The sequence below is a fragment of the Cherax quadricarinatus genome, chromosome 18 (assembly GCF_038502225.1).
Source record: "Cherax quadricarinatus isolate ZL_2023a chromosome 18, ASM3850222v1, whole genome shotgun sequence".
NCBI lineage: Eukaryota > Metazoa > Arthropoda > Malacostraca > Decapoda > Parastacidae > Cherax > Cherax quadricarinatus.
In genome coordinates, this window is record NC_091309.1 from 43,432,427 (window position 1) to 43,457,629 (window position 25,203).

Here is a 25,203-nt window from a genome sequence, read left to right on the forward strand (position 1 = left end):
TATTATTATTATCATTATCATTATTATTATTATTATCATTATTATTATTATTATTATTATTATTATTATTATTATTATTATTATTATTACTTTTATTGCTATTATTAGAACATAGGGCGTTTCCCACCAAGGCAGGGTGGTCTGTAAAAGAAAAAATTTCATATATATATATATATATATATATATATATATATATATATATATATATATATATATATATATAGATAGATAGATATATATAAATATATATATATATACATCTGTATATATATATACAAACTCTGATCTCTGGCTGAAGGAGACTCGAACCTACGAACCTTGGAACAAGGTACGCAGTGCTTTACCATTCTCACCACACTGGACCAATACCTTTGCGCCCAGCTTATTTGTGTATATTTAGCCTGCTTTTGCGAATTCCTTGCATTGTTAAAATCTCTAGTAAGGCTGATGCATTCAGGGGATGAGATGAAAAGCTGTAAGCCTTCTAACTGAAAGCTGGCTGCCTTGGATTAACGTCTAGCGCAAGCTGGGCGCCAAGGTATTGGTCCAGTGTAGTGAGAATGGTAAAGCACTGCACACCTTGTTCCAAGGTTCGTAGGTTCGAGTCTCCTTCAGCCAGAGATCAGTGTTTGTGTATATTTCGCCTGCTCTTGCGAATTCCTTGCATATGTGTGTGTGTGTGTATATATATATATATATATATATATATATATATATATATATATATATATATATATATATATATATATATATATATATATACATTTATATATATAGGTAAAATTTGCAATTTTGGATTAAATAGCAACCGTCTTCTCGCCGAATAAGGCAAGCAAAAATTTGTGTATGCAGTAATTCCGCAAATATCATTCTGAACCTAACTAAAACAAATAACTTCAATGTGTTTATTAAATTATTGCAAACTTATCTAGAATGTATTTAATTGGAATTTTCTATATCTAAGTGCGTTAGGTAAGTTTTCCAAGGTTCTTTTGGTACAAAATTATTAATTTTTACATTAACATAAATGATAAAAAATATATATTTACTCGTATAAGAGAAAATTTAAAAAAGGACTTAATTTCAAATGAGTTCTTTCTAATAGACCAGTTTTACCTATTTGGCACAACACACACACATACACACACACACACACACACACCCAAGGGAAACGGAAATAATAGGAAGACCAAAACGAGTCCTTGGTTTACCCGAAGGTGTAGGGAGGCAAAAACTAAGTGCAACAGAGAATGGAAAAGGTACAGGAGGCATAGGACCCAGGAAAACAAGGAGATTAGTAGAAGAGCCAGAAACGAGTATGCACAGATAAGGAGGGAGGCCCAGCGACAGTATGAAAACGACATAGCATCGAAAGTCAAATCTGACCCGAAACTGCTGTATAGCCACATTAGGAGGAAGACAACAGTCAAGGACCAGGTGATAAGGCTGAGGAAAGAAGGTGGAGAACTCACAAGAAACGATCAAGAGGTATGTGAGGAGCTAAACAAGAGATTTAAGGAAGTATTTACAGTAGAGACAGGAAGGACTCTGGGGGGACAGACCAGACGGGGACACCAGCAAGGAATACACCAACAAGTGTTGGACGACATACATACAGATGAGGAGGAGGTGAAGAAACTGCTAAGGGACATCGATACCTCAAAGGCAATGGGACCAGACAACATCTCCCCGTGGGTCCTTAGAGAGGGAGCAGATATGTTGTGCGTGCCACTTACCACAATCTTCAACACATCCCTGGAAACTGGGCAACTACCTGAGGTATGGAAGACGGCAAATGTAGTTCCCATTTTTATAAAAGGAGACAGAAAAGAGGCACTAAACTATTGACCTGTGTCATTGACGTGTATAGTATGCAAAATTATGGAGAAGATTATCAGGAGGAGAGTGGTGGAGCACCTGGAACGGAACAGGAGTATAAATGCCAACCAGCACGGATTCACGGAAGGCAAATCCTGTGTCACAAACCTTCTGGAGTTTTATGATAAAATAACAGAAGTAAGACAAGAGAGAGAGGGGTGGGTTGATTGCATCTTCTTGGACTGCAAGAAGGCCTTTGACACAGTTCCTCACAAGAGATTAGTGCAGAAGCTAGAGCATCAGGCGCATATAACAGGAAGGGCACTGCAATGGATCAGAGAATACCTGACAGGGAGGCAACAACGAGTCATGGTACGTAATGATGTATCACAGTGGGCACCTGTGACGAGCGGGGTCCCACAGGGGTCGGTCCTAGGACCAGTGCTATTTTTGGTATATGTGAACGACATGACGGAAGGGTTAGACTCAGAAGTGTCCCTGTTTGCACATGATGTGAAGTTAATGAGGAGAATTAAATCTGATGAGGACCAGGCAGGACTTCAAAGAGACCTGGACAGACTGGACACCTGGTCCAGCAAATGGCTTCTCGAATTTAATCCTGCCAAATGCAAAGTCATGAAGATGGGGGAGGGGCACAGAAGACCACAGACAGAGTATAGGCTAGGTGGCCAAAGACTGCAAACCTCACTCAAGGAGAAAGATCTTGGGGTGAGTATAACACCGAGCATGTCTCCGGAAGCACACATCAATCAGATAACTGCTGCAGCATATGGGCGCCTGGCAAACCTGAGAACAGCATTCCGATACCTTAGTAAGGAATCATTCAAGACACTGTACACTGTGTATGTCAGGCCCATACTGGAGTATGCAGCACCTGTTTGGAACCCGCACTTGATAAAGCACGTCAAGAAACTAGAGAAAGTACAAAGGTTTGCGACAAGGTTAGTTCCAGAGCTAAGGGGAATGTCCTATGAGGAAAGATTAAGGGAAATCGGCCTGACCACACTGGAGGACAGGAGGGTCAGGGTAGACATGATAACGACATATAAAATACTGCGTGGAATAGACAAGGTGGACAGGGACAGGATGTTCCAGGGAGGGGACACAGAAACAAGAGGCCACAATTGGAAGTTGAAGACACAAATGAGTCAGAGAGATAGTAGGAAGTATTTCTTCAGTCATAGAGTTGTAAGGCAGTGGAATAGCCTAGAAAATGACGTAGTGGAGGCAGGAACCATACACAGTTTTAAGACGAGGTTTGATAAAGCTCATGGAGCGGGGAGAGAGAGGGCCTAGTAGCAACCGGTGAAGAGGCGGGGCCAGGAGCTAGGACTCGACCCCTGCAACCACAAATAGGTGAGTACAAATAGGTGAGTACACACACACACACATGTGCATTGTTCCTTGGTAATGAGAGTAGTCACGAAGCGCTTGGAAATTCTCCATTCTTTCACAGTGGTTGTTTTTCATATATATATATATATATATATATATATATATATATATATATATATATATATATATATATATATATATATATATATATATATATATATATATATTATTATCACACTGGCCGATTCCCACCAAGGCAGGGTGGCCCGAAAATGAAAAACTTTCACCATCATTCACTCCATCACTGTCTTGCCAGAAGGGTGCTTTACACTACAGTTTTAAAACTGCAACATTAACACCCCTCCTTCAGAGTGCAGGCACTGTACTTCCCATCTCCAGGACTTAAGTCCGGCCTGCCGGTTTCCCTGAACCCCTTCATAAATGTTACTTTGCTCACACTCCAACAGCACGTCAAGTATTAAAAACCATTTGTCTCCATTCACTCTTATCAAACACGCTCCCGCATACCTGCTGGAAGTCCAAGCTCCTCGCACACAAAACCTCCTTTACCCCCTCTCTCCAACCTTTCCTAGGCCGACCCCTACCCCACCTTCCTTCCACTACAGACTGATACACTCTTGAAGTCATTCTGTTTCGCTCCATTCTCTGTACATGTCCGAACCACCTCAACAACCCTTCCTCAGCCCTCTGGACAACAGTTTTGGTAATCCCGCACCTCCTCCTAACTTCCAAACTACGAATTCTCTGCATTATATTCACACCACACATTGCCCTCAGACATGACATCTCCACTGCCTCCAGCCTTCTCCTCGCTGCAACATTCATCACCCATGCTTCACACCCATATAAGAGCGTTGGTAAAACTATACTCTCATACATTCCCCTCTTTGCCTCCAAGGACAAAGTTCTTTGTCTCCACAGACTCCTAAGTGCACCACTCACTCTTTTTCCCTCATCAATTCTATTATTCACCTCATCTTTCATAGACCCATCCGCTGACACGTCCACTCCCAAATATCTGAATACATTCACCTCCTCCATACTCTCTCCCTCCAATCTGATATTCAATCTTTCATCACCTAATCTTTTTGTTATCCTCATAACCTTACTCTTTCCTGTATTCACCTTTAATATTCTTCTTTTGCACACCCTACCAAATTCATCCACCAATCTCTGCAACTTCTCTTCAGAATCTCCCAAGAGCACAGTGTCATCAGCAAAGAGCAGCTGTGACAACTCCCACTTTGTGTGTGATTCTTTATCTTTTAACTCCACGCCTCTTGTCAAGACCCTCGCATTTACTTCTCTTACAACCCCATCTATAAATATATTAAACAACCACGGTGACATCACACATCCTTGTCTAAGGCTTACTTTTACTGGGAAATAATTTCCCTCTTTCCTACATACTCTAACTTGAGCCTCACTATCCTCGTAAAAACTCTTCACTGCTTTCAGTAACCTACCTCCTACACCATACACTTGCAACATCTGCCACATTGCCCCCCTATCCACCCTGTCATACGCCTTTTCCAAATCCATAAATGCCACAAAGACCTCTTTAACCTTATCTAAATACTGTTCACTTATATGTTTCACTGTAAACACCTGGTCCACACACCTCCTACCTTTCCTAAAGCATCCATGTTCATCTGCTATCCTATTCTCCGTCTTACTCTTAATTCTTTCACTAATAATTCTACCCTACACTTTACCAGGTATACTCAGCAGACTTATCCCCCTATAATTTTTTCACTCTCTTTTATCCCCTTTGCCTTTACACAAAAGAACTATGCATGCTCTCTGCCAATCCCTAGGTACCTTACCCTCTTCCATACATTTATTAAATAATTGCACCAACCACTCCAAAACTATATCCCCACCTGCTTTTAACATTTCTATCTTTATCCCATCAATCCCGGCTGCCTTACCCCCTTTCATTTTACCTACTGCCTCACGAACTTCCCCCACACTCACAACTGGCTCTTCCTCACTCCTACAAGATGTTATTCCTCCTTGTCCTATACACGAAATCACAGCTTCCCTATCTTCATCAACATTTAACAATTCCTCAAAATATTACCTCCATCTTCCCAACACCTCTAACTCTCCATTTAATAACTCTCCTCTCCTATTTTTAACTGACAAATCCATTTGTTCTCTAGGCTTTCTTAACTTGTTAATCTCACTCCAAAACTTTTTCTTATTTTCAACAAAATTTGTTGGTAACATCTCACCCACTCTCTCATTTGCTCTCTTTTTACATTGCTTCACCACTCTCTTAACCTCTCTATTTTTCTCCATATACTCTTCCCTCCTTGCATCACTTCTACTTTGTAAAAACTTCTCATATGCTAACTTTTTCTCCCTTACTACTCTCTTTACATCATCATTCCACCAATCGCTCCTCTTCCCTCCCGCACCCACTTTCCTGTAACCACAAACTTCTGCTGAACACTCTAACACTACATTTTTAAACCTACCCCATACCTCTTCGACCCCATTGCCTATGCTCTCATTAGCCCATCTATCCTCCAATAGCTGTTTATATCTTACCCTAACTGCCTCCTCTTTTAGTTTATAAACCTTCACCTCTCTCTTCTTTGATGCTTCTATTCTCCTTGTATCCCATCTACCTTTTACTCTCAGTGTAGCTACAACTAGAAAGTGATCTGATATATCTGTGGCCCCTCTATAAACATGTACATCCTGAAGTCTACTCAACAGTCTTTTATCTACTAATACATAATCCAACAAACTACTGTCATTTCGCCCTACATCATATCTTGTATACTTATTTATCCTCTTTTTCTTAAAATATGTATTACCTATAACTAAACCCCTTTATATATATATATATATATATATATATATATATATATATATATATATATATATATATATATATAATATATATATATATATATATATATATATATATGTGTGTGTGTGTGTGTGTGTGTGTGTGTGTGTGTGTGTGTGTGTGTGAAGAATTGAGACACTTATGCAACAAATGAGAATCTTTATTGAAGAAACGTTTCGCCACACAGTTGCTTCATCAGTCCAGTACAAAGTAGAAATGGGTAAGGAGAGTAGAAGTTTGAGGTAATCAGTCCCTCAACCTGGAATCGATGTGTTCAGTCCATCACTGTGTGGCGAAACGTTTCTTCAATAAAGATTCCCATGTGTTGCATAAGTGTCTCAATTCTTCAACTTGTCGGTTTTCAAAACCATTCATCTCATCTGTCAGGCACTGCAACATCATGGGATCTTGGTACAAAGACTTCAACGCTTGCCCAACCTTTGGACGACGACCTACTTACACTAGTGGCAGGTCCCACTGTGATCTCACCTCCTCCTGCTTCAACTCATCTCACCGCAGTATATAAGCCACCTCTCTGGCCCTATGCTGTACTTCCTACAAGAGTGATGGACTGAACACATCGATTCCAGGTTGAGGGACTGATTACCTCAAACTTCTACTCTCCTTACCCATTTCTACTTTGTATTGGACTGATGAAGCCACTGTGTGGCGAAACGTTTCTTCAATAAAGATTTCCATGTGTTGCATAAGTGTCTCAATTCTTTAACTTGTCGGTTTTCAAAACCATTCATCACACGTGCGCGCGCGCGCGCGCGCGCGCGTGTGTGTGTGTGTGTGTGTGTGTGTGTGTGTGTGTGTGTGTGTGTGTGTGTGTGTGTGTGTGTGTGTGTGTGTATTTATAGTAAATGTATAGTATGTTATTTTCGTTTGATTTTCTTCCTGCAGAGTTTTTACCTGATATCTTTAACTGTCCGCCTGGCTATCTGAACAGTGACTTTTCTGGCATTTACTAAATATCACTAAATATCCACTCCAGGCTGGTATACGTGTATGTGTACATACTTAATTTTAATCACGAAATTGTGGTTGCAGGGGTCGATTTTTAGCTCCTGGTCCCGTCTTTTCACTGTTCAACACTATGTCCACTCTCTCCCTGATCCATGAGCTTCATCACACCTCTTCTTAAAGCTATATATGAATGCTGCCTCCACTATATTACTTTCCAGACTGTTCCACTCTGACTGAAGAAATACTTCCTAACATCCCTGATATATATATATGAGTCTTCAACATTGAATTGCGACCCCTTGTTGCCGTGTCTCATCTCTGAGACATCTAGTCTCTATCTATCTTATCAATTCCTGTCCGTATTTTATATGTCGTAATCGTGTCTTTCCCTATCCCTCCTGTCGTTCAGTGTCATTAGGTCGATTTCCCTTAACCTCTCTCGTAGGACATACCCCTTAGCTCCAGGACTAGCCTTGGTGCAAATATTTGCACTTTCTCTAATTTCATGATGTGCTTGACCACGTGTGGGTTCCAAACTGGTGCTGCATACTCAAATATGCTATTCTCAGGTTTGCTAGGCGCTCATGTGCTGCAACTGTGAGCCTCAGGAAATGTGCTTGGTATTATACTCATCCCAGAATCTTTTCCTTTAGTGAAGTTTGCAGTCCTTGACCTCCTAGTTTGTACTCTGTTTGAGGTCTACTTTTCCCGTACCCAGTGTTCATGACTAAGCACTTGGTGGGGTTAAACTCTAGGAGCCAGTTGCTGCACCTGGCTTGTAGCCTGTTGAGATTCTCATCCAATTGAATTCTTTTCATTAGCTTAACATCATCTGCAAACAGGGACGCTTCTGAATCTATCTTTTCGGTCATGTCATTCACATATACCTGAAACAGTACTGTTCCTAGGACTGACCCCTGTGGAGTCCCACTCGTCCCAGGCGCCCACTCTGACACCTTGTTATGTAACATGACTCATTGCCTTCCTATCAGGCTTTCTCTAATTTGTTGCAGTGCCTTTCCTGTTATATCTCCCTGATCCTTCAGCTTTTGCAATAATGTCTTGTGTGGATCTCTGCCGAGAGCCTTCTTACAGTCCTAGAAAAATTAATCTACCCCCTCCCTTGTCTTACTTCCGTCACCTTGTCGTAAAACTCCAGTAGGTTTGTGACACAGGATTTCCCATCCACGAAACCGCACTGGTTGCCGTGTATAAGCTCATTCCTTTCTAGGTGCTCCAAAACTCTTCTAATAATCTTCTCCATGACTTTGCATATTAAATATGTCAGTGACACTGATCTGCAGTTTATTGCTGCATTTCTGTATCCTTTCTTAAAAATTAGCTAGTCGCCCTGTTTCGAGAGAAATGTTGAAGATTGTTGTTGGTGGCACGCACAGTATCTCCACTCTCTCTCTCAGGACCAACAATTAGATGTCTGGTCCCACCCCCTTTGAAGTATCTAATTCACTCAGCAGCCTCTTCACCTCCTCCTCGGTTGTGTGTATTGTGTCCAGGATCCAGGACTTGGTGTACCACATCACTCCAGCTTTCTGGAGACCTTTCTGGCTCTACTGAAAATACTTCCCTATATCTCATGTTGAGCCCTTCGCATACTTCTCGGTCGCTTCTTGTGATCTCTCCTTCATCTTTCCTCAGACTGATTACCTGGTCTTTGCCTGTTTTTTTCCTATTTTTCCTAATGATGTGGCTGCAGAACAGCTTTGGGTCAGTCTTAGCTTCCGATGCTAGGTCATTTTCATATCGCTGCTGGGCCTCCCTCCTTATCTGTCCATATTCCTTTCTGGCACTACTTTTTCCATTCTCTAGCGTACTTAGTTTTGGCCTCTCTACACCTTTGGGTGAACTATGGGTTCGTTCTGTGTTCCCATTATTTCTGTTGCCCTTGAGTACGAACCTCTCACCTGCCTCCTTGCATTTCGTTGTCACGTATTCCATTATTTCATTTACTGATTTTCCCACCAGTTCTCTTCTCCACTGAACCTCATGCGGGAAATTCCTCATGCCTGTGTGGTTCCCTCTTTTGTAGTATGGCTTCTCCCATCCTACTCTCCCTATTTACCTCTGCACTTGTAATTTTACTATGTGTTCAAAGCTCAGGACCACATGATCATTAGCTCCAAGGGGCTCAAGGTGAATATAAGGTCCAATCTTACTAGTTCATCTTAGTCTCTCTCTCTGGTAGTGTCCCTAACGTGTTGATGCATGAGGTTTTGCAGTACCATCTCCATGTTTCTGGTCCCTAGTGTGGCTACAGGTTTTCCCAGCCAGTTTTCTTGCTGTTGAGGTCACGCACAACTACTAATTTTTCCCTGCCCACGTGGGCCCTTATGGCCACCTCAGCAAGTGCATCATCCATTGCTCTGTTCCTCTCATCATATTCTTGTCTTGGCATCTTGTTATTCTGTAGTGGGTTAAACATCACTGCAATCACCACCTTGGGAACTCTAGTCTGAAGTTTTCCTACTATGTAGAACCTTACTTCCCCTCCGTCCCCTCCTTCCAGTTCCTCAGAACTCCACTGGTTTTTGATGAGCAGTGCAACTCCTCCACCCCTATTCCCTCTAACTTCCTTAAGGATTTTATATCCATTTGGAATGGCATCTGTTATCATTCCGTGAGTGTTATAACATCTGTTGATGCCTCTGATTCATTCATGTCACTCTCACACTTATTTGTTATTCCATCTAGGTTGGTGTACCTTACCTTCAGCTTTTTTTCCAACACTGTATACTGGGGGGCTTGTAGAAGTTGGTGGATTGGGAGACCTGGCAGGGTGTTAAGGGAGTGTACTGTGTAAGGTGGGGTGGGGTCTGTCAGTGTTCGACCTTCCCTCTGGGGTCTCTTTTTTTTCTCAATGGAATTCCTAATGTTAACCTCTCAGTGAAGTTCGCAATGTTAACTTTCAGTAAAGTTCCTAATGTTACCCTCTCTGTAAATTTCCTGATGTTAACTTCTGATTGAAGTTCTTAGTGTTAACTTCTCAGTGAAGTTGCTAATGTTAATTCATTCACGAAAAAAGTCTTTACTTCTCTGTTTAATACGTCTAAGTTGCCAGATGTCACTTCTGCCCAGGAGAGAGATTACAGGAACTTTTTACCGCAACTATATATTTACCGTTGTTCTCAGTGTACACATAATTTAATATAAACTATCAACTACACGATGGTCATGAAGGCTACATGTCACTTTTCATCACCAGTCAAAATATTTTAAACTCCAAAATAGTGATTAAAGTGAACTCTCAGTATATTTATACTGTAAGACATACACCTCATGGTCAATATGTCATTGTTGAAGAATATATGCTGAGTAAGTTTCTATATTTAAAAAAAACTAATAATAGCAAAGTGAAAAACTTATGTGAAAAACTTATGTGAAATTTCCTGCTATACAACTGATAAATGGAAACATCCTTTGCAACAAACAGGTACACTGTTTTAATATTGCCGAAGGTAATCTAAAAGGAAACTGCACAGTTTGTACGGAAATTAATATAGAAATAGAAACAATATTTGCTGAGAAGAAGTACCTTTGGTTTGACTTGCCAGATTTGCTTTGGAAGAAGTTCCATGGGAAGGTGTGATTTTATGGTCCTTGGTGCTGAGAGGTTAGACAAGATCCGCCATGTGTTGCCTGGAAGCATAGGATCATCCTTCCTCATGCCAGCGGTGTCCACGTCAGGAGATATGTGAGAATCGTACCTATAAATGACATTTCTTTGTACAGAAAAATAGAAAATATGTATCTGAAATGTCAGTCTACTATCTGAAGCAAGTTTAGGTTTCTCACTTTGTCTGCCTTTCCTTGTAGGAAATAAACAAACTGTTAACCTTTAATAAATGAAATTCATCAGTAAGACACATTTGGTTTATTTACTGATGAAACTTTATTTACAGATGATGTAATATGCTAAAATCTATAGAAGTGAACTCACGAACCTGGGAACAAGGTACGCAGTGCTATAACATTCTCACCACATTAGACTGGTGTACTGACGACCTAAATTTACTTACTCACAGAGGAACTCATCAACTCAAATTAACATTTCCTTAGGTGATATTTCCTCTGTATTTCGACCGAAGAAGCCAACTGAATACGAGAAAAATTTGGTCAAGAAAGACAGGAAATTGTTGCTCAGAGGCACCTACACCACCGTTTGTCCTCAACTGACGGTAAAACACCTAGCTTGGCTGCTTACGTTATCCTTGTAGGATTACATGGTGATGTGGGTTACAGCGTCATATATATATATATATATATATATATATATATATATATATATATATATATATATATATATATATATATATATATATATATATATATATATATATATATATATATATATATATATATATATGTCGTGCCGAATATGCAGAACTTGAGATCTTGGCTTAAATAGCAACGCTCATCTTGCCATAGCGGACAAGCGAAAATTTGTGTATGCAATAATTTCGCCAAAATCATTCTGAACCTAACGAAAAAAATATATTTCACTGTGTTTGTTTAGTATTAAATTATTGTAAATAAATCTAAAATATATATAGTTGGGTTAGGCTAAAATAAACTGCGTTTGTTATAATAAGGTTAGGTAAGTTTTCTAAGTTCCTTTTGGTGCAAAATTAAAAATTTTTACATCAGCATTAATGAAAAAAATGTATCTTTAAACGTATAAGAGGAAATTTTAGAAAGGACTTAATTTTAAATGAGTTCTTGCTAATTGACCAGTTTTACATATTCGGCACGGCATATATATATATAAAACAACACTGCACTAGCCAAGGACTCGAACCCATGCTGCTTTGGCCTGCCTCATGGTGGGCGAAAACACATGACGCCCTTATCCACTGAACCATACGATCCTTAAGAGTAGGGCATCCAGCGGAACTGGATGTTGTACTCCCTACCCAAGGACACACGATGGTGTGGATGACTCTAGGCTAATTTCATTCTAGTCCTTGTACGGGATAAGGGCGTCATGTGTTTTCGCCCACCATGAGGTAGACCAAAGCGGCATGGGTTCGAGTCCTTGGTTAGTGCAGTGTTGTTATTGATCAATACCACTCGTTTGTGGTCTCAATAATATAAAATACTGCTCGATGAACTAGTACACCAAACAGGCACTAGAATGAAATTAGCCTAGAGTCATCCACACCATCGTGTGTCCTTGGGTAGGGAGTACAACATCCAGTTCCGCTGGATGCCCTACTCTTAAGGATCGTATGGTTCAGTGGATAAGGGCGTCATGTGTTTTCGCCCACCATGAGGCAGGCCAAAGCAGCATGGGTTCGAGTCCTTGGCTAGTGCAGTGTTGTTATATATATATATATATATATATATATATATATATATATATATATATATATATATATATATATATATATATGCATGCATGCAAGGAATTCGCAAGAGCAGGCGAAATATACACAAACACTTATCTCTGGCTGAAGGAGACTCGCACCTACGAACCTCGGAACAAGGTACGCAGTGCTATACCATTCTCACCACACTGGACAATACCTTGGCGTCCAGCTTGTGCTATACTTTGATCCAAGGCAGCCAGCTTTCAGGGAGAAGGCTTACAGCTTTTTATCTCATCCCCTGCATGCATCAGCCTTATTAGAGATTTTAACAATGCAAGGAATTCGCAAGAGCAGGCTGGACGCCAAGATATTGTCCAGTGTGGTGAGAATGGTATAGCACTGCGTACCTTGTTCCGAGGTTCGTAGGTTCGAGTCTCCTTCAGCCAGAGATCAGTGTTTATATATATATATATATATATATATATATATATATATATATATATATATATATATATATATTATATTTATATTTATATATATATATATATTATATATATATATATATATATATATATATATATATATATATATATATATATATATATATATATATATATATATATATATATATATACAGTCATCTATACCTACATATAGGTAGATAGATAGCTGACTAAATGAAAGATTAGCGTAGATATAGTGAAGTTAAGATAACATGCAACTCGCGAAGATACAGTGAAGGTATCAGATCATATAATAGTTTCTATAATATTTAATACACTAAATAACAAATATAGAACACAAGAGTTGTGATACTTACTCAAAGAATGGGAACCTCTTCATCAGTTCAAGATTAGCCTCTGGAGATTTTGGATCATTAATGAGACACCACACCAGCTCCTGGGCCCAGGTGGTTCCTGGAACACAATACACTGGTGGTTATCATCAAGCTACAGCTCCTGGGTCCAGGTGGTTCCTGGAACACAATACACTGGTGGTTACCATCAAGCTACAGCTCCTGGGTCCAGGTGGTTCCTGGAACACAATACACTGGTGGTTATCATCAAGCTACAGCTCCTGGGTCCAGGTGGTTCCTGGAACACAATACACTGGTGGTTATCATCAAGCTACAGCTCCTGGGTCCAGGTGGTTCCTGGAACACAATACACTGGTGGTTACCATCAAGCTACAGCTCCTGGGTCCAGGTGGTTCCTGGAACACAATACACTGGTGGTTACCATCAAGCTACAGCTCCTGGGTCCAGGTGGTTCCTGGAACACAATACACTGGTGGTTATCATCAAACTACAGCTCCTGGGCCCAGGTGGTTCCTGGAACACAATACACTGGTGGTTATCATCAAGCTACAGCTTCTGGGTCCAGGTGGTTCCTGGAACACAATACACTGGTGGTTATCATCAAGCTACATATCCTGGGCCCAGGTGGTTCCTGGAAAACAATACACTGGTGGTTATCATCAAGCTACAACTCCTGGGCCCAGGTGGTTCCTGGAACACAATACACTGGTGGTTATCATCAAGCTACAGCACCTGGGCCCAGGTGGTTCCTGGAACACAATACACTGGTGGTTATCATGAAGCTACAGTTCCTGGGCCCAGGTGGTTCTTGGAACACAATATACTGGTGGTTATCATCAAGCTACAGCTCCTCGGCCCAGTTGGTTCCTGGAATATAATGCACCAGTGATTATCATTGAGGAACAGCTCCTGGGCCCAGGTGATTCCTGGAACACAATACACTGATGGTTATCATCAAGCTACAGCTCCTAGGCCCAGGTGGTTCCTGGAACACAATACACTGGTGTGGTTATCATCAAGCTACAGCTCCTGGGCCCAGGTGGTTTCTCGAATATAATACACTCGTGGTTATCATCAAGCTACAGCTCCTAGGCCCAGGTGGTTCCTGGAATACAATACATTGGTGGTTATCACCAAGCTACAGCTCCTGGGCCCAGTTGGTTCTTGGAACACAACATACTGGTGGTTATCATCAAGCTACAGCTCCTGGGCCCAGGTGGTTTCTGGAATATAATACACTCGTGGTAATCATCAAGCTACAGCTCCTAGGCCCAGGTGGTTCCTGGAATACAATACATTGGTGGTTATCACCAAGCTACAGCTCCTGGGCCCAGTTGGTTCTTGGAACACAATACACTGATGGTAATCATCAAACTACAGCTCCTGGGCCCACGTGGTTCCTGGAACACAATACACTGGTGGTTATCATCAAGCTACAGCTCCTGGGCCCTGTTGGTTCCTGAAACACAGTACACTGGTGGTTATCATCAAGCACAAGCTCTTGGGACGAGGTGGTTCCTGGAACACGTTACATAATAACATAAGAACATAAGAAAGAAGTAACACTTAGACAGGCCTACTGACCCATGCGGAGCAGGCCCATGTCCCCCCCCAGATTAGCCCAATGATCTCCCCCGGATTAGCCCAATGACCCACCCAGTCTGGTCACCTCCACTCAAGGATGGAGCACGGCACCAGACCCAGCAGCACAAGCTAGTCAGGTCCAACTCACACCCACCCACACCCACTCGTGTATTTATCTAACCTATTTTTAAAACTACACAACGTTTTAGCCTCAATAACTGTACTCGGGAGTTTGTTCTACTTATTCACAACTCTATTAACAAACCAGTGCTTTCCTATATCCTTCCTGAATCTGAATTTTTTCAACTTGAAACCATTGCTGCGAGTCTTGTCTTGGCTGGAAATTTTCAGCACGCAATTACATCCCCTTTATTTATTCTTGTTTTCCATTTATACACCTCGATCATATCCCACCTAATTCTACGCCTTTCGATAGTGCAGATTCAGGGCCTCAGTCTATCCTCATAGGGAAGATTTCTGATACATGGGATCATCTTTGTCATCCTCCTCAGTACGTTTTCCAGTGCATTTATATCCATTCTCTAAATACGGTGACCAAAACTAAGCAGCATAGTTTAAATGATGCCTAACCAAGGATATATAGAGTTGAAGAACAGCCTAAGGACTTCTATTATTTATACTTCTAAATATGAAGCCAAGAATTCTGTTAGCTTTATTGCGAACACTAATGCACTGTTGTCTTGGTTTTAGGTTACTGCTAACCAAAACTCCTAAATCCTTTTCCCAATCAGTAGTATTAAGATCTACATTATTTAGTTTATATGTGGCATGGTTATTTTCCTGTCCAACATTTATAACTTTGCATTTGTCAACATTAAACTGCATCTGCCACTTCTCCGACTATTGCATCAGTCTATTCAAATCATCCTGGAGTGCTATAGTGTCCTCATTAGAATGAATTGGACGGCCTATTTTGGTGTCATCAGCATATTTGCTTATGTCGCTATTTATTCCCTCATCTATGTCGTTTATGTAAATTGTGAACAGCAACGGGCCCAACACTGGCCCCTGAGGAACACCGCTTGTGACGTGCCCCCATTCTGATTTCTCCCCATTTATGCAAACTCTCCTCTGCCTATTTGTCAGCCATGCCTCTACCCAGGAAAAAATTTCTCCTCCTATTCAGTGTGCCTTAAGTTTCCTCAATAGCCTCTGATGTGGAACTATCGAAAGCGTTACTGGAGTCTATATACACAATATCATATTCATTACCATGATCTACCTCCTCAAACACCTTAGTGAAAAAAAGTTAGTAAATTCGTGAGACAGGAACTACCCTTTGTAAATCCGTGTTGAGATTCATTAATCAATCTGTACCTATCGAGATGGCTACGAATTGCTTCGGCAATTATTTACTCCATAAATTTTCCCACTATGGAGGTAAGGCTTATTGTTCTATAGTTCGAAGCCAAGGACCTTGTAAATAGGCATTACATTTGCCATTTTCCACTTGTCAGGCACTATGCCAGTTTGTAGTGATATGATAAAAAAATTAGCCAAAGGTAGGCTAAGTTCCTCTTTACATTCCTTTAACACACTTGCAAACAGTTCATCAGGGCCTGGGGATTTGTTAGGTTTTAGTTTCTCTATTTGTCTGAGGACCATGTCACTAGTCACCGCAATCGTACATAGTTTATTATCCTGTTCTACATAATCTATTATTTCAGGAATGTCGCTAGTATTTTCCTGGGTGAAAACTGAGAGGAAGTATGTATTGAGAATTTCACACATATCCTTATCACTGTCAGTGATCTGACCAGAGTTACACTGGTAGTTTTCATCAAACTACAGCTCCTGGGCCCAGGTGATTCCTGTAACACAGTACACTGATGGCTATCATCAAATTACAGCTCCTGGGCCCAGGTGCTTCCTCGAACACAATACCCTTTAGGTTATCATCAAGTTACAGCTCCTGGGTACACGCAGGTCCTGGAACACAGCACACTGGTGGTTATCATCAAGCTACAGCTCCTGGGCCCAGGTGGTTCCTGGAACACAGTACACTGACGGTTATCATCAGTCTATAGTTCCTGATGGCTGTCATCAGGCTACAGTTCCTGGGACCAGGTGGTTCTTGGAATATAATTTGCAGATTATTCTCACGAAGCCTCAATTTCTTGGCCCAGGTGCTTACTCAAGCACAGTATATTGATGGTTATATTCAAGCTGCAGCTCTTGGGCCCAAATGGTTTGAGGAACACAATACACTGATGATTATCATCAGGCTACAGATCTTGGTGGTTCCTAGAAAACAGTTTTAATGGATATCAAGCTACAGCTCCTGTGGTCAAGTGGTTCCTAGAACTCAGTACACTGATGGGTTATCATCAGGCTAAAATTCCTGGTAGTTCCTAGAAAACATTACTTATCGAGCTACAGCTCCTAAGCTTAGGGGATCCTTGAAATGCAATGCTATTTATTATATACTTTCTGCCAGACTAACACTCTTCGCACTAATCTCGTTCATACCTCTCTTCCCTCTACAGATGTTCCTGGTGTCTACTCTATTTCTTGTTCCTCCTGTCCTCTTCAATACTTTGGAGAAACTGGTCGATCTCTTTCTGATAGAATTAGAGAGCACAAAACTAGTGTTAGGCTTGCCGACATTAACAATGCTCTTTTCTGTCACGTCAGAGATCACAGCCATCCTATTGACTGGTCTTCTGCTAAAACTGTCTTCCCTACTTCCAACTTCAACAGTCGCTGTCTAGTTGAATCCTGCTTTATGCACAACTTTCCTTGTATGACTCTTAGTCCTGGCTTCGTCTCTGTAGATGCCTTCCTCTCTTACTACATTGTAAAATGCTCCAAAATTCAGAACATCCATGGCTTAACCTGATTCCTCCTTTTTCTTCTTCTCCCTCTTCCCCTTTCCTCCTTTTTCCCCTTTTTGTCCTTTAGGGTGTTTTTCTTCTGCCTTGTGTATTTGTTCCTTTATTATTTATTTATTTATTTCCCTCTCCCCCCCCCCTGTGTTCTTGCTCTTACCCTCTGTGGGCACCTAGCTCCCCTGCAGTGCTCCTCTTTCTTAGTATTTGACTGGCTCCTCCTATACGCATACTCTCAGGTAAGACCCACGAGTGGGTGAGTGGGGAAGCGGGGACAGACGAAGGGTAGTCGGTGAGAGGAAGGTCTTGAGTGGTGAGGTAAAGTGCCAGGGCTTAACCCAGCTGCGGAGCATTATGAGGCAGTGTAGAGGGAACGTGTGGAGAGCGCAGAGGAGAGAGCAGATTGCAGACAGTGCTCGCTGGCTGGCTTGCCTCAGACTGAGGTGAGGTGAAGGTTGGCTGCGCTTTAAATGTCAGATGTCGGGAGGCTCAGATCTTGTGTTGTAGTTGGTATATTCGGTGATGACGTGTCTTCTTATGGGTGATCATTTCTATGTAGAGTAGGAGCCATTTGTGATTCTTCTAAATGTTGATTTTGAGACCACTTCAAGTCTTACCAAGTGCATTTTGTCGTTGCCTAGTTCTTCAAGTATGGCGTTGGTGGTCTGTAGGTCGGTGCCATGTGCAACAGTGTACTTGGCCTGGCCATGTTTTATGCTGTATGCAGCTTGAGCTGCATGCACGGTGTGGAAGTTTGCCATGTATGTGTATATGGTGATAGGTCCTGTGGTTCTGATATTTTCTTCTTGTGGACAGCTTTCAGGTGGACGTGTTTTTTCTTTTTTTTCCATTGGTGGCTGAGTTGGAGATTCGAGGTGTGGGTCGGCAGAGGTGGTGGCGGTCTCGGGTAGATCAGGTGAGGCAGCTGATTGGTCAGTGTCTACGGTGGAGTTCATTGTTGTTGTTGTTGTATCTTGCGTTGTATCTTGTGTTGTGGTTATTGGAGTGGTGATGTTTTCTGGTGCTTGGGTGAGCTTGATTATGTCAGCAGAAGGTGGAGAGTCTGGGAAGGTGAATGCCGGCATGTTATTTAGTCTGAATAGTTCATTGATGGTAGTGTTGAAGGAGCCTGGTGCTGCCATGTTGTGCATATGAGCATACAGTAAGCAGTACTGTATTTTTGTTGAGTCACATGCTGGAGTGGAGATACTGGTGGTGGAGAGCTGGGATGATTTCAGGAGTTTGGTGGTGTCGGCCTGCAGTTTTGTGATAGCTGCATACGTGGGTGATCTTAATGGAGACTTCTTTTGATCTGCTTCTATGTTCTTTTTGATATCATGACGGGTAGGACATTTAGTTGCGAGTGTGTGGTGGTTATTCTTGCAGTTTAGACACTTGAGAGTAGCGGTGGAAGAGCATGTCCTTGAGTCGTGACCCTCATTACCACAGGTGGAACAGAATTTCTTGTCTTTTGTAGGGCAGTCTTTTGTTGAGTGGAGGCAAGAGAAACAGGTCCAGCATTGAGAGACGTGGTGGTAACGTTCAGATTCAATGTTGCAGGCGTTGATAAAATAATAGTAGATGGCTAGTCCCTCAGCCATAGCTTGGGAAGCCATTGTGACGTCAGTAAAGGTGATCTTGAGCATTGAAGAGGCCGTGGGAATCTTGTTGATATTTTCCACGGTGGCCCAAGGGTTTTGGTCTTCGACAGATTGTTTAAGGACTTCGATTGGCTGAGAGGTGATCAGCTTGTCCAGGCGCTTCAGAAAGACAGTCCTCTTAGCCCTTAAGGCTGGAGAGGACATGATTCTGTATCCACGTTCTTGTAGTGTAGTCAGGGCAGTACCAGTCAGTAGTTTCTCAGCCTCCACATCGTCCTCACAGACGATGATGAAGGATTCTTGGAGGGAAAGGATCGTGTTGACCTTGATGTTCAAGCCCCTGACAGTTACAGCAAGGGCAAGCTTGGTGGAGTCGTTGATCATACCACTTGTAGGTTTAATCTTGACTCTGTTGGAGTAAATCATCTTGAGATCTCGATGTGGGTAATCGGCGAGGTAGAGGTTCCCCTCCCCAACGGGGATCGCAGAGACACTACTTGAGCGACTGTGGCTTGCCAGTAGCAAGGCCAGCAGTGCAATGTTGTCTGTGTCTGTCCTCCTCCTACTACCTCCTGCCTATATATACCCCTCCTGCTCTCCTTTCCGATAGTGTGACTGTGTAAATGGTCCAAGTCGGACCGAAACGTCCTCGTTAGCTCCTATCTTCTATGTGCGGGTTTTTTATGTGTATCGTTCCAGTCACGTTATTGTTCCTTTTTTAGTTGTTATAAATTACTAATTCAAAAAAGAGACTTGTTGACTTTTCTCTTTAGGTCACCCTGCCTCTGTGGGATGTATCCGGTGTGATAAAAAAAATAATAGCTACATTCCTAAGTAAGAAGTTGAATGAAACAAGATGGTTGCCAGCTTATTCATTTGAAAACAGATCAAGTTCTTCCTTACACTATGAACCGTAACTAAATAAACTTCCGGCGGCTTATGGGTGTTAGGTGTTACAACTAATTAAAAAAAAAATCACCGTATACTTGTGCATCGGTAGAATTTGCTTTTAATAATTTAGTATAACATTTTATGCTTAAAACGACAATAAACTGGAATGATTGTTATTATTATTAGTTTGAATGTTATACAGTAAATATTTTAAGAACTAATATAGTATCAGAACAGAGTAAACTTGAAGTGGATCACAAACAACTACAAGAATGTCCTGTCCCATTTTTCATTTTTTGGACTGGATCAAAATCCCAAAAAATTATACTTCGTTCCAAAACTAGACATGTAGAAACATTACAACCTTGGATCACAATGTACTGACTGGTATTGTTCAAGCAGAAACTATTGTCTTCTTGTAAGTGTTCCATGAAACACAGTGTGTTGTTGGTTATCATGATGTAGCTATGAGCATATAGGTACATATACTAAACGACAAATGCAAAAAATTTTGTTTAAAAATTTGAAGCCAGGAATATAATTTGACACAAGGAGTTATTTAGATTATCGTTTGTCTGCTGATAACTGCCCAGACTTTGACAACATGGCTGACAGTGAGTTCTGCCATAGATGTAAACTCACAAGCCACACTGGGTACAGTACTAACCTGACTTCGGGTAAGTTACGACCCAGGTGTCATCTTGGTAAACTGGGAAGTTTTCGTATTTGGAGCACCAGTCAGTGAAGACTGAACTCAATGTGACACGTTCTGGTCCCACTTTCAGGAAGCTTGGGATGTGAATGGATATGTCCTGAAGACGGTCCATGTCAGTACTGGAGACAGGCACCATCCTCACACTCCCGCTGGGAAAGATATACAATGAAATACTGTTAATGTGCTTCTATGTTAACGATGGAAGAGTAAAAGTCGCAATATATTTCCTGGATTAATTTACAGCCAACCCAAAATTTGGAAAAGGTTGTCGTTGTTTCGGTTAGTCCTGGATCATTTTCAAGTAAATAATTGATGTAGTGAACAACTGTCTGGCAGAGAATTCAGTGGATAATCACATTTACAGATAGAAAGACTTGTAATAATGATTGAGAATTGATGACAACCTTGATAGATGCAACAACAAAATGTGTCAAATTATAACAAGTCATATGCATGTCATTTATAAGATAATGTAATATATTATTTATTTTTAACGTGACGAAGTAAATGTTACTGTAAATCAAATCAGACTCAATTCAATTAAAATATGAAGAAAATAGAACTTAAGTTAGATAATTAAGAGCAAACATATCACTTAAAGTATTGGATATAGGGAATGATCTTCATTATTTATTATTAAAATAATTATGGCCAAAATATCACTACAGTATTAGATGTAGTAATTAATTATTAAATGCATCATATTATATTCTAACTACGAATTTTGCAGAGGATAATTCAATACATTAGTGCCAAGTTGAAACGAAGATTAGGAAGTACTGATGGAGGGTTGTAGAGCTGATGTGCAAGAGATGTGGAAGTTGGAAGGGAGGTTGTGGTTGGATCTATTCTCGCTTGGTGGATGGTAAGTAGTGTATTGTTAGAAGGAAATAATAAGCTAGATCTTTAACAGTTCGTAGAGTTATTAAGTGTTGATAATCAAGAGACCATGTTGGTGACTAATATAGATCTGTAAAGTTCTACGATCTCACAATGTTCTCATCATTATGTCATGTTGGTGACTTATATAGATCTCTAAAGTTCTACGATCTCACAACATTCTCATCAGTATGTGACATAAGAAATCTCCCTTGAAACTCACACAAAATAGTTTTTGCCACTTGTCGTTTTTTGCTTCTCTCTTCTTATCGACTGTCTGTCTTACCCAAGTCCTTCCCCTCTTTGTTTGTCACCCACGGTGCCCCGTGGCCTGGTGGTAAAAGCTCTCGCTTCTCACTGTGAGGGGTCCGGGATCGATTCCCGGCGAAGGAGTGGAAACATCAGACGTGTTTCCTTACACTGGTTAACTATGTTCACCTATCAGTAAAATGGGTACCTGGGTGTTAGTCGACTGGTGTGGTTCGCATCCTGGGACAAATTTGACCTAATTTGTCCGAAATGCTTTGCATAAAAAGAGGCTTTCTATATAGCAGTATGTCATTCATATCAGCTAGGCATGTATTGCATGTACTTGTAGAAATAAAGATTATTGTTATTATTATTATTAATATAACAAAAAAACATTCTGTGTATAACTCTGGTTCGCTTCAATAAAGTCTAATCGATCATTACAGAGTACCTGCATCACTCTCACATAACACTTGCTGCAAATATAACTTACAATATAACCCACCAGTCAGTTTTAGGATAATAACTATACAATACTGAGAGGATTTTCTGTGAAGCAAAAATTTTATTATTTATATATCAGTGAAAATGTAACTGGTGATTTTCTATCAATAATATTACACAGTAAAATGAATCATTAAGAAATATAAATTTTTACTAGTGTATATTAATAAATTACATTCGTAATTTATTAATATATAGTAAATTATTTTTTTAATTTACTATAGACCTATTATATACAAAATAATGGATGTTAGGTTTCTATCAGTGATGCTTTATTTATAAATTATGTACATAACCTGTCTTGATAGATAACAGAGCCTTGAACGTTATTACGAACTCAGGTTATCTCTTGATGGTTATTACGAACGTTATTACGAACACAGGTTATGTCTTGTAGGACTGTAGCACCTGCTGGTAAATAAGTTACTAAACTTCCCAACTAGGCAGCGCAGGAACAATGCAAAATATCTGAGATGAATTCTAAATCCCCGTATTCCTTCACTAAACTCTATAAGTATTAAGACTGTAGAGTGAGTATTTTCAAGATATAATATACGAGAAAGAGTCTGTCAAAACAGTCTTCGACCAAGGGTGAAGAAAGACTACTTAGTCAGCTCTGCGAGTTGAAGACTTTGTTTCATAGAGTTGGTGGGCTGTCACGTGACTGGCTGATGAACTATCAGTTAGCAAAACAATGGGGCCCAGATTGTTATACTTTTAACTGCAGGATCACTGGTCGGGAGGGCAAGCCAACATAGGTGTTGTGACACACGCCGGGTAATTTTACTTAAACATTACATGTCACAAATGTATTGGAGCTTCATGGGTGCAACATATAAGTGCCAAAATCATCTCCTGAATAAGTTTTTTTTTTAACATAAAAATCATGCTAATCCAATCAATAGAGAATCCTGAGTATACAGGTAATGGAATGGAATTTAGACAAGATGGTAAAGAGACTCAGTGCACTTAAAATGATGTCTTATTAACGATGTTTTCCTCATGCAATGGGGTTTATCTGGTTAAATACTGAACAAATATATTTGTGAATTAATAGAACCCACTATTTGGTGTAAACTTCCTCATTGAGGTGTCCCGTAGGTCGGTTAATAACTAACACAATGAGGTCTGTGGCTCTAACCCCAGTACGGGTGGAAACATTTGGGCGTGTTTAGTTAAGGCATCTGTTAACCTTGCAGTAAGCAGGTACCTGGGTGTTAGCCGGCTGGTGTAGGTCACATCCTGGGGTTAAAATTAACCTATGTTACCTGAAATGTTCTAGATAACAATGGCTTTCTTTATAGTATGTCACTGACGTCAGCTAGGTCTGTATAACAACCACAACTATAGGCCTTTCTTGTTGCAATCAACACATCATCAGGTGCTTGCAACGTTGCAGAAAATAAGAGGAAGTCCAGATAAATGCGTTCAGGGGAAGGTTTTTTGGAAATAAATGGTATAAAATACCGACACAATGGCAATATAAACACAAATGCTACCCAAGTTTTTAGACTCTATAGCCCCACTCGGTACATCATCAGATGCAGCATTCTTCACCTGACCTCAGCCGGACTATAAATACTCGCGTTCCTTCCACCCCAGGTAGTTCTGTTTGTGACTTGAAAAAGCCCACTGTGTGGGCGAAACGTAGTCAATAAAGGATCACATTATACTGCATTTGTGTTTATATTGCCGGAAGGTTTTTTGTTCGAATAAAGTAGGGAAGCAGGAGACACTAAGTGCTCCAGACATACCAGCATCCAGCGACCAGTGACAGACTGACAGACAGCCACTCCACATGAGCTGATATTTTAGAAATGACCTAATGAACGTAACATTGGTGACATAATAAAAAAATTCGGGTAGACTTGGTTATAATAATATACACTGGCAAATGTCTTATGAATTTTCTGTACATTTAGAAAACGGGTTCACTTTTAACTATAGGGAGACATCTGTAGTTTATCCACAGGAAGACAGTCATAGTTTATCTGCCTCACAAGATTCTTGGACAGATGCTGGTCTAACTATCAAGAACAAGAAGCAAAACAGGCCTTAATTCCTCGGTGTGGAGCTACAACACTTTAGGTGACCCGGTGGCCTGGTGGCTAAAGCTCCCGCTTCACACACGGAGGACCCGGGTTCGATTCCCGGCGGGTGGAAACATTTCGACACGTTTCCTTACACCTGTTGTCCTGTTCACCTAGCAGCAAATAGGTACCTGGGTGTTAGTCGACTGGTGTGGGTCGCATCCTGGGGGACAAGATTAAGGACCCCAATGGAAATAAGTTAGACAGTCCTCGATGACGCACTGACTTTCTTGGGTTATCCTGGGTGGCTAACCCTACGGGGTTAAAAATCCGAACGAAATCTTATCTTATCTTATCTTATAATTCAAAGCGTTCCTATAGAAGTCCGGTTTTAAGTTATACACGACAGCTTGAATTATAAACGAATCTAATTTAAATAAGCCGCCACTATTATTATATAATGAACATTTATCATGTTTTATAATTTCCGGTTCTACAATATGTCGTTCAAATAAAGTGGAGTAAGGGACACTGACTCTGACTCACATCCAATTTGCAGAGTTATTGCAGGATCTAATGTGGCTGCAAATTGCATGTGATTCCAGTGCAGTTCATTTTGAATATCAGTGTTGTAATATCCTAACAAAAGATAAGTTGCAACCAATTCTGTAAACAATCATCACCAACACAATTTGAGAATTCTTTATCAAAATGCTTTTAACACTCTGTGAAT

General features: G+C 40.7%; 1 protein-coding gene across 1 annotated transcript in view; it reads right to left on the reverse strand.

The window, feature by feature from the left end:
* Positions 1–25,203, reverse strand: part of LOC138852894 (luciferin sulfotransferase-like) — a 370,577-nt gene that overhangs the window by 156,390 nt on the left and 188,984 nt on the right. The window contains exons 2-4 of the mRNA XM_070086463.1: positions 20,761–20,957; positions 13,172–13,268; positions 10,578–10,749 (exon numbers count right to left, since the gene is read on the reverse strand). Of these exons, the coding sequence (XP_069942564.1) occupies positions 10,578–10,749; positions 13,172–13,268; positions 20,761–20,957 (466 nt within the window). The remainder of the gene's footprint in view (positions 1–10,577; positions 10,750–13,171; positions 13,269–20,760; positions 20,958–25,203) is intronic.